The sequence below is a fragment of the Cyanistes caeruleus genome, chromosome 13 (genome assembly GCF_971803275.1).
Source record: "Cyanistes caeruleus chromosome 13, bCyaCae1.hap1.1, whole genome shotgun sequence".
In the NCBI taxonomy this organism is placed as follows: Eukaryota; Metazoa; Chordata; class Aves; order Passeriformes; family Paridae; genus Cyanistes; species Cyanistes caeruleus.
In genome coordinates this window covers 7,745,348-7,759,241 of record NC_141713.1, presented here as the reverse complement: position 1 = coordinate 7,759,241, position 13,894 = coordinate 7,745,348, and the positions used below count along the sequence as shown (strand labels likewise).

General features: G+C 43.2%; 1 protein-coding gene across 4 annotated transcripts in view; it reads right to left on the bottom strand.

Moving 5' to 3' along the window:
• Positions 1 to 1,702: 1,702 nt before the first annotated feature.
• Positions 1,703 to 13,894, bottom strand: part of ABHD2 (abhydrolase domain containing 2, acylglycerol lipase) — a 37,780-nt gene continuing 25,588 nt past the window's right edge. For all 4 annotated transcript variants that reach the window (XM_023933888.2, XM_086848890.1, XM_086848892.1 and 1 more), the window contains 5 exons: positions 11,970 to 12,062; positions 10,196 to 10,306; positions 8,877 to 8,946; positions 8,079 to 8,163; positions 1,703 to 7,209 (listed from right to left, as the gene is read on the bottom strand). In XM_023933888.2, coding sequence (XP_023789656.1) covers positions 7,013 to 7,209; positions 8,079 to 8,163; positions 8,877 to 8,946; positions 10,196 to 10,306; positions 11,970 to 12,062 — 556 coding nt within the window. In that variant the 3' untranslated portion in view covers positions 1,703 to 7,012. The remainder of the gene's footprint in view (positions 7,210 to 8,078; positions 8,164 to 8,876; positions 8,947 to 10,195; positions 10,307 to 11,969; positions 12,063 to 13,894) is intronic.

Below are 13,894 nucleotides of genomic sequence, written 5' to 3'. Positions count from 1 at the left end.
GATGCAAACAAAAACCCAGCCAGGGTTCCAGGGGGAGATGTCTCTGCCTAATTCCTGCTTGGGCAGGGAGGAGAACAGAAGATGCAGTAGCCATTGAGACTAGGAGATGGATTTCAATCACAAAGCAATTGAAAGACAAGCAGAATGTACCCTCCTAAATACTTCCAAAGCCTCAGCACAGTTGCTTCTCCTAGCACTGCACTGTGAAAGGGAGTTCAGGTGGGGAAGCCCCACCAAAAGTCACCATGGAGGGCAAAGGATGGTACCTGTGCAGCAAACAAGCTGCATCTGGCACTGATTACACCTTGCCCAGGTGAGGAGGAGGGAGGCATAAGTAGCTATCTCAGGTAAGGGAATCTGTTCTGGTTCATGAACCAGGCATCTCCTCCAAAAGCCAATTGGACACCCATTCCCAGACCCTTGGCCAGCAGCAGGGCTCAGAAAGGAGCAAGTTCCTGGTCTCTGCTTAGTTACCTTCTCCCTGAGCCTGATCCCACAGTATGTCCTGTTCCCCCTCCCTGCACCACACGGGTCCTTTTCATCAGCCAGATCAGCCCCCCACCCGAAGCTGGCTGAGGTGCAGGGTGCTGACAAGAGCCACATTCATCAGGGCACTGGCTCAGGCTCAAACCAAACAGGACATCAGCTCTGAAGCCACAGGGAGGACGGGGCCTGTCTGGGGTTAGATCTGTTTGCTCCAGCCTCAGCTGCTTGGTGAGTGCATGCACGGCCAGTCCCAAAGCCTGAGGCTGTGCCAACCTTGTGCAAGAGTCCAGAGACAGAGCAAAAGGCACCTCTCCACCTCCTTTGGCTTCCTTTCTCTTGGGAGCCATCCCAAGGAAAGCACGTGTGACAGCCCTGCAACCATCAGGCCAGTGCAAACACAACAGCACAGCTCGCCTGGGAGGCAGAGCAATTGCAGCTTGTGGAAACAGAACAAGGGGAAAAAAACCCATCCACACAGACAGGAGTAACACATTGCTGCCTCTGGGGTTTGGACTGGGAGAGTCACAGCTCTTGGGAGGTGCCTGTGGCTGCTCAGCACTCCTGTGACAGTGTTGAGGGAGACAGAGAACAGCACAGCAGAGCTGGGAGCTGAGCAACTGACCAAGGCAGGAAGGAATCCTTAAGTGGATCTAACAGGTAAATCACAATGGCCAGTAAATGACAGATGAAGCCCATTGTCTCCCACAGAGCTCCCAGTCCAGCTAGCCCAGCAGGTCACCAGTCCCAGTTACCCTCCACAACTCTCTCCCTTGGGCTGTAGACAAAAAATCCCACCCTGGTGAGTTGTCAGGGTCAGGTGAGCAGTGCTTTTGTATGCTCTGGACTCCAAGATGTCACTGTCCTGGCCAGAGATGTTGGTTCGTGTTCCTTCTGCCAGCAGATGAAAGATTAGGAAAGGCACTTGCTCTCACATAGGGAAAAAGAGCAGATTTATTCCACAGGCAAAAATAACTCTTTTTCAGTAGTTTTGTGGCAGATGTATTTTTTTAAGCCAATGCTACACCAAATTCTTCACCAGAGTGGCATCAAAGACCTCTTCTTGGCCAGAAGACAAAAAGCAACCAGGAGAGACTTGAGCACCACAAGTGCTTGTATATCACCTTCCCCCCAGCCAGCTCCCCAAGCTGGGCCTCAGGGAAGACTGAGAGCCTCTGCCAACATATGGAACTTCACACACAGTCACTACATGTAGCACTGATTTCAATAAGTCCTTTATTTTTAAATAAAGAAACCCCACTGAATCAAAGATAACAAAATTACATTTTGTTTTGCAATTACTTCCATTTTACACCACACACAAACAAAAATGAAAGAAAAAAAATCAAAGACAGTTTTATATATATTTATATATAATTTTAAAGGTAAACATCAGCAGATATAGAAAAATTGCATTGCTTGTTGCAAATCATCTCCCCTGCAGCTCTCAGCTCCAGAGAATCTGACTCAGAACATGGCAGCAGGGAGGGTGTCTCAGGGAGGGTGTCTCAGTATACATGCTTCTTCAGGGCAGCAGTTAGAGATAGTCACAGAATACAATTTTGCCAAATTGAAAATATTTTCATCATCAGCTGCTCACCAAGAACACTGGAAGTCACTCTGCCTGTTCTAACACAGCTGCATGAGAAAAACTAGGGCACAGGTCTCCTCAAGCTCTTTACACACCTTTTTGGTTAGGAACTTTCAGAGAAAGAGGTTATGCTTTCTCAAGAAGAATGGCTAGAGATCTGTCACTGGGAATTACTGTCAAGCTGTCATGTAACACAGTGAGAAAATATGCCCTTTTGGAAAGTTGTTGACTTGGGCAAAGCAGTAGGATTTGGTTATATCCAATACAAGTGGGTTTTATTTGGCTTTTTTTTTTATTTTTATTTTAAAGACTTTCCAGTTGGTAGGAACCATGGGAAGGGTCACCATCCCAACAGAACTATAGTGGAGATTCTAGAAGAAAATTCTGCATCTCCTCTCTGGTCATGCAAGAATTTTGATTACAATAGAAGTTTGTCAGTCATACCAAAGCAAAGGGGCTTTGTGCCATCTTGTACAGGTGTTCAGGATAACTCCAGAAACCTTTCCAGCACAGCATGGAAAGCTGGCAACTGCTTTGACTCATTGATGGCATTTGTGCCTAAGCTCCCCTAACAGCTGAGGAAGTCCAGGCCAGTGTCACTCCCATTCCCAGTGAGAAAAGGGTAGAGGGGCAGCCTCCCTTGGGCTGATGCTGCTCTGAGGCATTCTAAGCTTGAAGAAAAATCATAAAGTCCTCACACCAAGAAGGGCTGTTTGCTTTTCACCCAGAAGCCATGAAAGAGACACTGCTTTGAGTCACTGTGGCTCCAGCACCCTCCCAAATGAACCAACCCACATAAGGGATAAGGACACATGGAGTTATGACTCAAGCCAGAAACAAGATGTTCTTTACAACAAATGACTTACACAGGCAGCACAAGGCTCAGGCCTTCTCTGGTCTCACAAAAAAAGATTGAAGAATTTCAGTAAGCTCCAGACAAGCATAGCATTTCCAGAAAAATGTGGAAGCAATCCAGGTGACTAAACTGGCAATTAAGTCCTGAAGATGGTAGTCTCTGCTCTTTCCTTTGAGATGGAGCCACTAGAGCAATCTACCTCCAGCTATGCTGCTGGAGTGTTAATAGACACGAGAACTTTGGGATTGCAGGAAAACAAGTCACACATTAAGCAAACCCTGCTTCTATGACTCAGTTCCTACTGCTAGAGGAGCAGAGAGCTGAAAGTGATCCACTGCTTATATACATTGCTTTAAGCCTTGAAATTGACTGTAGCCAGTTATAGGCTGCCCACAAATGTCCTTTAAGTCAGCACTCAGTTGTACACTGTGCATCACTGGTGCGTCTCAGTGCCTGAAATTTCATTTACCAAGAAGCAAAGCCCCAAAAGCTCTGACAGAGCTGTTACTGAAGTCTCTAGATATGCTGATGTCAAGGGAGGAGAGGAAAAGGGCAAGGCACCACGTGTCAAAGGGCTGTGGTCTAGGAACTTGTGACAGACCCAGGACAGATGACACACAGGTAGCTTGGCTAAATTCAGTACTGGAGCTAAAAGTTCCCAACATTTTACTTAATGCCCTGTCTTTGTAACCCATATATTCATAAACAGGAACTGCAGAAAAACACTCAAGAAGAGGATTGCAGGGAAATTCAAGCGTTTGCCTTTACAGTGCAATTACAACACTGCCAGACCCACCTGAAAACACCTTGATTTAGAACAAAGGGACAATTAAAAATGCTGGCTGAGCTCTTGTAGTGGAAGCTGAAGTTCCTTGTGTTCAGTCAGAGCAAGTCTGAGTTGCTTATTTACCATCTTCAGGTTTCTCCAGAAAAATGGCAACAGTGATGGTTGGACCAGCCTAACCATCAAAGAGTAATAGTTTTGCAACTTGCTGTCTGGTTGAGAAAGTCCTCAAGGTTCATGTTCAAGTGCTACTCACATTCAGTGATGGGGAAGGTGTGTTTACATGAGACTACCCATGGAAGAGCTCTCCTAATGACTTTTCTAATTCCAGTTTGAAACTGAGCAGACTACATGTCAGACTCACCATGTTGTAACCTTGAACTCCTCTATCAGACCACACTGCAATGATCTACAAGTGCACACTTCAGCAGCCTCATGTGTTTGGTAAGAGATGAAAGAATTCACCTCTAAGACTGAAAAATTCAGACTGTATTTAAGGCTGGGTTCACTGGGCAAATAAAGACCACCTGCCCACATAACAAGACAAGTATTACCTTATTTTAGGAGATAAGAGTATTTCAGATTAGGACTGGACAAAGTCCCATGTGTTATTCGGTATCAATTATCCATCATCGTCAGTAGCAAGATTTAATAAATTTAAAGGTCTTTAGATAACATGAACTGCAGCTTAATTTTGTCCTCTCCTAGTTCCCCAAGACCTCTAAGTGACTGCTGCAAGTCTGACTGCAAGTCTTGCTTTGAAAGAAGCATCAAATTTGTTGAGATGGAGGGAATATATTTTTTTTTTACACTGCTTCCACCTACAGGCTTAATAAGCTGTACCTCAAGCTCCAGAAACCTTGCACAAAAAAGCCATAAGAAAAGGTGTCCTCCCCCAAATAAGCCAGACTCAGTCAAGTCACAAGTGATTTGAACAGTTTGAGATTCAAGTGCAAAAACAGGGCAAGGGAGCAAGACAGAGACCCACAGTACTTCTGTAGTTGAGAGTTTCAGAAAGTCCACAGCACTGGCAGTTCTCAAGTATGAAGGGCTTGGCTTGTGGGGCAGGAAGGAGTACTCCTCAGAAAGGCTCTCCAAGTTTAAAGAAAAATCTCTACTTGATTAGGCAAAGCTGCAGCTCCTGCTGCTTTGAGAACTGCCCAGTTGCTCACCTCATTTTGGGAGACTTAGACACCTAAATTTATACTGTATCTATTTGATGTGTACATGTGTTGTTTACACTCCACTTCTGCTGAAGCGAGAAGATATTTAAGTCATACCCAATGAATATTACATGAACACTACTTAAGCAAAAAAACTGAAATGTCTTTTATGACATACTTTAGTGATGCAGTAGGAATAAGAGCATAACAACACAGAGACAAGATATCCATCAGCTAAGAATATCCTTGCTAACTGATGCCCTAAAATAGTTCTTAAGGAACAGCCACAAGCACAGCCAAATCCTGCTGTAGCTTTACTTAGTTTCATCTTCTCTTTGAAGAAAAAAAGAAGCCCAGATTTACTAACTAGGAGAATGTGCAGATATCCACAGTTCATCATGGATCACAGGCCAAGGTGTTTGGCCTAAGGCAAATGAAAGGAATTTCCTGATATGACAATGCACCTTTGCTACAATAGTTAATTATTGCTTTATTAAAATGCAACCCCACCTACTCAGCCTACTGAAGTTCAGGGACAGGGCAGTCCAGAAGGCTTGTTCCCCAGGTTTGTTGTTACCAGACTAAAGACTTGCAGCTTGTTTCACCCTTAAGCTATAAATTAAAGTGCCTGGAACACAGACCAAGGCTGAAGCAATAAAGTGCTGATGAGGGAAGTGTGACAGGAAAAGAACTTCACTGACACTGTGAAAAAGAAATCTTAAGGATGGATTAATGACACTACAATATTGACAGAACAAATCATAAGGAAAAAAAAAATTACCACTAGTTTCAGTCTCCAGATTGTCATGGGACAATTTTACCACTTTCCTTTAATAACTATCTTGGCACAGACCAGAACTGCCACTTGAGGGAAAAGCACAGGTGAGTAGCCAGCTTTCCTGCAAACAGCTTTCACACTTCACTTTGCACATTAAAACTAGAAAGGGATGTCTGGTTGTGGAAAAGAAATTCCAGTGAGAAAGAGCCCAGTGTCTTACTGGAGCCAGTAATCCTACAGCATTACACAGATCTGGAAGCAGTCAGCCATGCAAAGATGTCATTTCAGTTGCACAAGGCTGGAGACATCCAGTTCCACATCAACTGTAAGGCAAGTCACATGTCTCAAACCCGCTTGATGCTCTGAAAGCTAATGGGAAGAATTTTGGTATTATTTACCCTGACATAACAGGAGTAAATCTAGATAGATACACCCTACCCCCCACCAATTAATCCCTAAGAGAGTACAATAGCTCTCCATGAAATATTCTTTCAAACAAATTGAGCTCACAGAAGAAATCCTGCAGATTCATAATCATGGGTTTCCATTTGGAAGCCAGAGCCAGCTTTAAAAAGCCCCAGGTCAAACAAAGAATCCAGTACTGAAAAATAACAGTATTTAAAAAGAGGCAAAGATAAGAAGGTGACTGATCAGGTCCTGGAGTGAGAACATGTTTACATAGAAACATTAACTGGCATTACCAGGCTGCAGCTTTTCTCTACTTGGAGACCCAGCATAAAGCCACCCCAATCCACTGACAGCTCAAGCAAGGAGAAGTTGAATATTTTTAAAGTGATTCACTTGTGCAAGTTCATTCCTAGGTACTAAAAGGCTTCCCTTGAGATGGTGCAAAGCTGACACTACACTTGCAGTCAAGCATCTGTTTTCCCAAGCCATGCTGTAGTGGCTTACAGACTGAACCACTCACTGGCTTGTGGCTTGGTACAGGGATTTTCCAGCACCCAGACAGAGAACAGAGCCACAGTTATCCATCATCTACACCTAAACAAATGCTGCAGATCAAGTTTTTGACCAGCAGGTAAAGAAATTTTGACATGTAGAACGTCTGCTATATTAAAGCAAGCAGTCTTTAGCTCAGTAGCCCTGTAACAAGCTACAGTCAGCAACCCAATTCTTCAAGCAGAGCAGTAAATTACAAATCCACGTGACTGGGTATCCAAAGAGGCTCTGACCAGATGTTAACCTCTGCTTTAATTCCATTTTGGAAAAAAACACATGGTGATCAAACCCCAGCCATAAGATATCAAGGAGAATGGAAACCTGAAGCAGCAGGTGAGAGAACAAGATGCTCCCAAACAGGGAGATATACTGAAGTGATCCAGAGTCTTTGGGTCAATTACTCCTGGCCAGACACAGCCTGCTCACTGTCTGAGCAGTGAGGCTTTGTCTTCTCCCACTGGCAGATGGCATTGGCATACTGTACCACGAGCTTATCCATCCAGGTAAGAGGCTCTGGGAATAGCACAGACCCCTCAAAAAATCCCAGGTGGCCTCCATGAAGGGGCAGCACATGCATGACATTCTCTCTTTTCTCTGTAAAAGAAAAAGAAGCAGAAAGTTCCAGAGGGTTAACATCCTCAAGCTGAGACTGAAAGCATCTTGAGCTGCCAAGACAAAGGCTGCCCAAGAGATGCTGCTGCTGGGCCCTAACAGAAATACCTGTTATTGCTGTAAGAATGGTCATTCTTTAACAAATGAGCACCTTTAATTCACATCCACTGGAACTAGGAGTGTTTGCATCACATCAAGATGCACTAAGCTCTGACAGTGCATCAGCCATCTTGTTGCATGGACAGTGAAAAACTCTGTGCTTGCTTCTCTCTGAAAGCAGCTGGGGATAAATTCTCTGCTCACTGCCTCTGACTAGGAAAAGAATGAACCCTGCTTCCCTCACTGTGCACCCACTCTTTGTGTGATGAAGCAGCAGCAGCTCCCTCTTCTGAGCTTCTAAGGATAATTTACCTTTTTCCTTGTTTGAAGAGAGACAGCTCAACTCCTTCCAAGGGAGAGAGATCCCAGTTCAGTGCCAAGTGACAGAGCCATGCTTGCACTGTCCCCATTTCATCAGCAAAGGGAATGTTGATCTGTGCTTCATCCAGACCAACACCCATCTTCCTACTAAATCCCAGTGAGCAGTGGAGCAATGTGAGGAAACCCTTTTTCATCCAAGAATGTAACCTGCTGCTACCAACACAAGCAACAGGTGCCTGAAAGGACTGAAGTTCTTCCTGCTCAGGGTTAGCCCTGTTCTAGCATTGGTGACTTAGAGGCTTAGCACACCTCCCACAGTATTACAGATGTAAGGAGGCAAGTCAAGCTACTTTGAAATCAGGAATTGTGATTTGATAAGCAAGCTGTAGGTACACAAATATTCACATCTTAAGGAGACTGTTTCAGCATACCTGCAAGAGCTCTCGGAATTGACAGAAGACTCTCATGGACAAGAGGGTCATCAGCAGCATTAACCAACAGAAGAGGAACATAGATCTAGGTCAGGAAACATGACATGAAATGAAAGAAACAAAACAAAAGGATGAATGTCAATCTACCAATTGTAAAAGCACCTTAGTGTAATTCAATTAAAATTGCTTATTTCAGAGTTATAACCCAATTGTAAGAAAGAGGCAGAGAGCAAACAGACTGAGTCCCCATTCTTAGAACTGAAATAACTACACCTTTTTTTTGCTCTGCATTGCTTTGCACATCAGTCAGCTATTACTCTGTTATGGACACCTTGGTTAAAGCTCAGGAAACTGCCCTGGAACATCTCTAGTCTCTGGTTCAGTAGAAAAAGGAGGAATTGATCTCAGTTCCACTTTGGTAAAACTTTGCTCAAGCATCTGCCTGTCAGTGTTCAGAGTCTCTTCCACAGCATCCAGTGATCCTTTTTTCCTTGGAGGTACAGGCTCTGTCCAGGCACCCATTTCCCACTTTATCCACATATACTCAGCACAGTTCAGCTGAATGTGTGGCTTTATCTCCATCTCTTGGCTGCTACCACCTGCCAGAGTTATGAACACTTAAGAACCCAGAGAATTTAGCCCCAGTGTTAGAGGTAGCAGGATCTGAAATCCCACTCCAATATAGAACTGTACCTGATTATTTCTGAAAATCCCAGCTAAGACAATTGCAGATATCAACAACAGAAACCACAGAGTATCTTCCCTGCAGTGCAAGAGCAGTCTGCTGCAAGAGCTTACCCTGTGCAAGTACTGCAGGCAACTTTCCTCTTCATAGTACTCCTTCAGTGAGCTGTAGCCATGGAATTTCCTGAAATAGAGAAGATTGTCATTAATAACACCTGCTTCAGCCATGTCACCCTATTAGTGTTAAGTGAGTACACATACCCAGAAACAGGAATGATGCCTCAATTTCCACAGACAATTTTTTTAATACCTAATCTCTTTGCAGAACCCTTTGGCAGCACATGCCTTGATGGTTTCTGTGCCTTCTCAAACATTCTGAGAGCATGGGCAAGTCAAACATGCAAACTGAAGACCAGCAGCCTTCAGGGTGCTTCTTTTAAAACACACCACTCCACTTAACTGTACATGTGGACGAAAAAGTCAGGATCTTGTTCATCTTTCCATAAAAGTCTTTTAAAATACAAACCCAGCACAGCTTATAAACCTCAAACTTACTGGACAAGTTCCCCAGAATTCACTGTGGTTCCACTTATTTGCCAAATCCCTTCACACCATCCCAAACTAAGAATTCAGTAAGCCTATATTCAAATGCTTTTTTTTTTTTTTTCAAATAAGGGGCAACGTATCTGTTGGTCCAAACTAGAAAAGCCTCAGGGATGGGGGACAAGCAGGGAGATTTCCCAAGGAATGTTTTTTTAATAAGCAGCCAACCATATTCCCAGTTTGCCAAAAGTGTCATCACTTTTTAGCTAACACTTTACAGCTTTATTTTGGAAAGGGGTCAATGCCTGATACAGAACATGCCATGATATGAACACTGCCACTTAAAGTGCTGTCTTGCTGTCAGGGACACAGGCAGTAACAGGCTACTGCTTATTAGAGCAGAGCACTTAAATTAGGTGTTAGTATGATAAATAACAAAGGTTGCATTATCTCAGCCAACCCTATTGTGTATTGAGAAAGCAGAAGTGTTTTATGGGGAGAAGATTTTTCAAACAGAGCTAAGGAAATCCATGAGCAGTTCTGAGCTGCTTTCCACATTCCCTTTTCTTTTTTTGGTTGCTAGAGCTTGGCAGCAGAGCTGGCCTTTTCCTACCTTAGTGAAGGCTTCAAGTTCAGCTGTTACCAATAAATAAATAAATGCCTCCTGGATGATTTTAAAGAAGCTGTGACTGTAAACAGTAAGCTGTTTTTTGTTGATTTTTTTTTTCCTCTGCTAAGTTTTCTTCAATGTGGAGGCAAGTAAGAATTTGAAGTTGTGTACACTGTATTTCAGCAGACTCCTGCAGGCACAGCAAGGGGAATGCAAGAGTAGCACTGGGAAGAGAAGGTACTTTGAGTTCTATAGGGGAGCAGAGAATTGCCCTTCATACCTCATAACGTTATCGTCGATCTGCATAAGTGATGTTGCTGTATAGAGCTTGCCCAGATCAGCATCTGACAGGCTTTGTGGCTTCTTCATGTTATCTCCAAAAAGAGCTTGCCTGGAAGAGTGACATCAAGAATTACATCCAAATAACACAAGGGCAGCAAAACCATGACCTGCTCAAGGGCAACTGAGTTTACCAAATCTGACAAGATAAGATTACAAGTGGGCTACATAAACATGAGGCTTTCTTAGGAGCAAGAACAGCTTATTTGTTCACTTACCTTTGCAGCAAGACAAACTCTAGCAGCCTCCTTGTAGGAAAAAATGTTTTCCTTATCTACTGAAAATCTGAATGAGGGTTTCTTTTAAAAGAAACTTCCCAGAACAGAGAGCACTAAGGGTATTTGGACTAGAGGCTACATGCTAGAGGGAGGGTTCTTTGGCTTCAGACCAAAGCTGTGGATGGTATGGGTGAGAGCACCAGCAATGCTGGGCACAGCATCTCCTGCACCATCTGGTTCTAAAGCCTCCCAGCACAGACTTCAGGCTACCTCACACACAGAAATTACTCAGGGTATTACCTTAGCAGAAAGTTATTTACTATGGACAGTTGTCATAATTGGTTATTACCCTCAAGGGAGGATGTGTTTCTTTATCAGAACAAACTTCTTCCCTAACAAACAGCACAAAAGCCACAAGTTGGAAAGGGATTTTTATTCTCTTTGAGAGGCAGCTGCATGGCAGAGCAGGAGGGAAACCAGGTTTGATTTGGGCGAGTTAGAGCACAAATGATTATGGAAAAAGTTTACTTAAGACATTTCCTTTCAAGCCAGCACCAGCTTTTCCTGGGTTAAGAATTTAAGTAACTTTTAATGGGAGCTTACCTAACTTCACATGTCAAATTTGTTCAAGTTGTCTAAATATTTGTAAACCTGGAATGAATTACATGGATCATCCTACACTGACTACTCTCCTTCTACAAGTGTTTCATACTGCACAGGAGTGTAAACAAAGAGCCAGAAGTCTGAAGTGACATACGTTCCTTCAGTGAAATAGGTCTTCAGATATTTCCCTTCAGTCAGGTAACTTCCAATACACACAGATGAGGTACTTTTTTGCCTAGAAAGTACCACCCAGAGAACTTTTGATGGGGAAAATACCAACATCAAGCATGTCACCTGTTTAGCACACAAATTTCATTGTTATGCAAGAGGCACAGATCAGCAATAGAAGCACAAGGATCCTACAGTACACTTGCACTCCAGGAACAGCAATGTTAAGTGTTTTGCTGGCTACATGATCTTTCTAGAGGAACAGCTAGAAGCCAGAGCTACAGGTTTGACTATTTGCTTATTTGATAAGCAGCAACTCCATCTAGCAGATCTTGAAGATTAGTCCTACCTCAGGTAGGTGGCAGAACAAGAGACTCCTTCAATAGGGAATTCTTTGGCTAGAAGTGAAACAGATGCAGAATACTCCACTTTGAAGTTTAATTGCAATGTTTTCCTGTGCATGTCTTGTTTATTCATTAAGCAAGTTTCCACAGAACACAAAAAGACAGCAAAGTCATTCTTCTAACAAGATGACCAAAGCTTATTTGTATATTTTACGGTATAATGAGATTGATATGGCTTCACCTTCTGTTGGTTCATCTAAAGATCCACCAAGGAACTTGTGCTAAACTTTACAGGAGTCCTTTTTTAAAGGATCAGGCAGACAAAACCAACACAGCAAGTGATCCAATCAATACTGTCAGTGTGAGTGATGTACTTTAGTACCTGTGAGAAAGGATGATTTTCTTCATGTTGTCTGCCATGAGGAAGTTATAAAATCTTCTACAATGATCCCACTGCATGAAGGTTTCCTGTGCCCTAGAAAAAACACCGTGCAGAACAAACAAAGTTGTTAATGGAGCTCTTGAAAGATCAGATTAATACACTGTTAACATCTCATGGCAGCCTGGGGGTTGTGTAAACAAATCTCCAGGCCTTCCCTGCCACAGCTTAACCTTTTCCAGGAAATGACTTCCACTTTGATGAAGTTTGTTAGTATCAGAAAACAGATCTGCAGTGTCATCTTGCACAATGCAATTAGCAGTTTGGATCAGAGCATTTAAGAGCCATCAGTCAAGATCCACAACACTGACAAGAGGATTTTAGTATCCCTTTGCAGAAGTTTAACATAATTTACGTAACGGGACTTTCAAGGAAAGGGATAAAACCTGTTGCTCAACAGTGTTGTCTATTGTGTAATACAGCTCTGCAGAGGAAATAATTTGTGCAGGTGTTTCCAATATGTACAGATACTATTATTGTTTCAGTTCATTGGCAGGAACTGTAGGAATAAATACTAGTTGCAGCTGCAAGTGGCATCTGGGTTGAAGTCTTTACCTATTCTCAAAGCAGAAGAGCGCTTCACAGCTTATCTGTTGTTAAAACAGAATTTAAGCCATCCAGAGTTGTGTGAGCTCTGCCAGATACCAGCATTCCTTTGCTCTGCAGGGTCATGGGCAGGTTAGAGCTTTACTCCTAGCAGGGTTTGCTGTTACTGAGGGAACACACTCATTTACTGAGAGACTGAAGAATGCTGGGAGCAGTTTCGGCTACCGAAGCTCTCCTACCACCTAAACATTAACATACCATGAGAACTACTGTAGATTTAGCATGACCTTCCAAGCTATAGCCTGCAAGTCCCCTACCAGGCAGAAGAAAGCTGTTTTCTTGTAATAAGCCATGCTGGAGAGTATGGATTAAAAAAAGAAAAATCCATTACCTTTTTGTCTAGCCAGGCTACACCAACCACATTTATACCAGGGCAGAAAAATGAAAGAAGACAGGAAAATGCACATTTCTTTCTTCACAAAAGGTTTTCCAAGCAAACCTATTAAGTTATTACAAGATGTTTGAAGTTAAAACTACTACATTTCCCTGCAGTTCCTGTGGTGTACAGCAGTACTCCTAAAATGAAGGGATGCAAGCATTAAAAAAAAAAAACAACACAGGCAGCTTCCAGTATTTTGAGGACTGCCCTGGTTTCAGAGCTGAGGTCTCTCCCCACAGCCTGTAGCTATGGTGAAGATGCATTCCACAAGATCAAGAAGCAGAATCAAGCCTATGCAGGCAGAGATTAAGGAATAAGGAGACCTGTCCCTGTTTAGCCTGAGGGAACACATTCCCTAGACTCTGTTAATTCACTAAACTAAGAGTCTCATTCTTCTGGCAGATCCCAGCATTGCTGCTGCTCTGGAAAGGATTTAGTGTTTGAGATCCTTGGTTCACCTTGCTCACTAAAACTATTTTCCTTCGCTTATGAAAGTAATTTGGGAAATAAATGCTGGACAAACCAATATAAATAATAATAATAACAAAAAAGAAATTGTAAACGAATTGGTCACATTGCCAGCATAATCCACTTCCATGTAGCCCTGAAGGCTGAAGCCAGCTATTTGAATGTACCAGACCAAGCCCAGGAAGGCAGTGGCTTCTACCTGGAGGTGCTTTGGGCCTCCTCCCTGCCACTTCTATAACCAGGGCACAAGGCCCTCTGTCCCTCCTCCTGACTTTTGCTCAGTAGATGTTGGCTTCCCCTAGCTCTTCAGCTAATTAGCACTTTGAGCAGATGCAGACACTAAGAAGGGAGACACAAGACCTAAAAAGCCTTCCTGCTGGCTGTCCAGTAATCCAGAGCAGATGTTTTGTGGCAG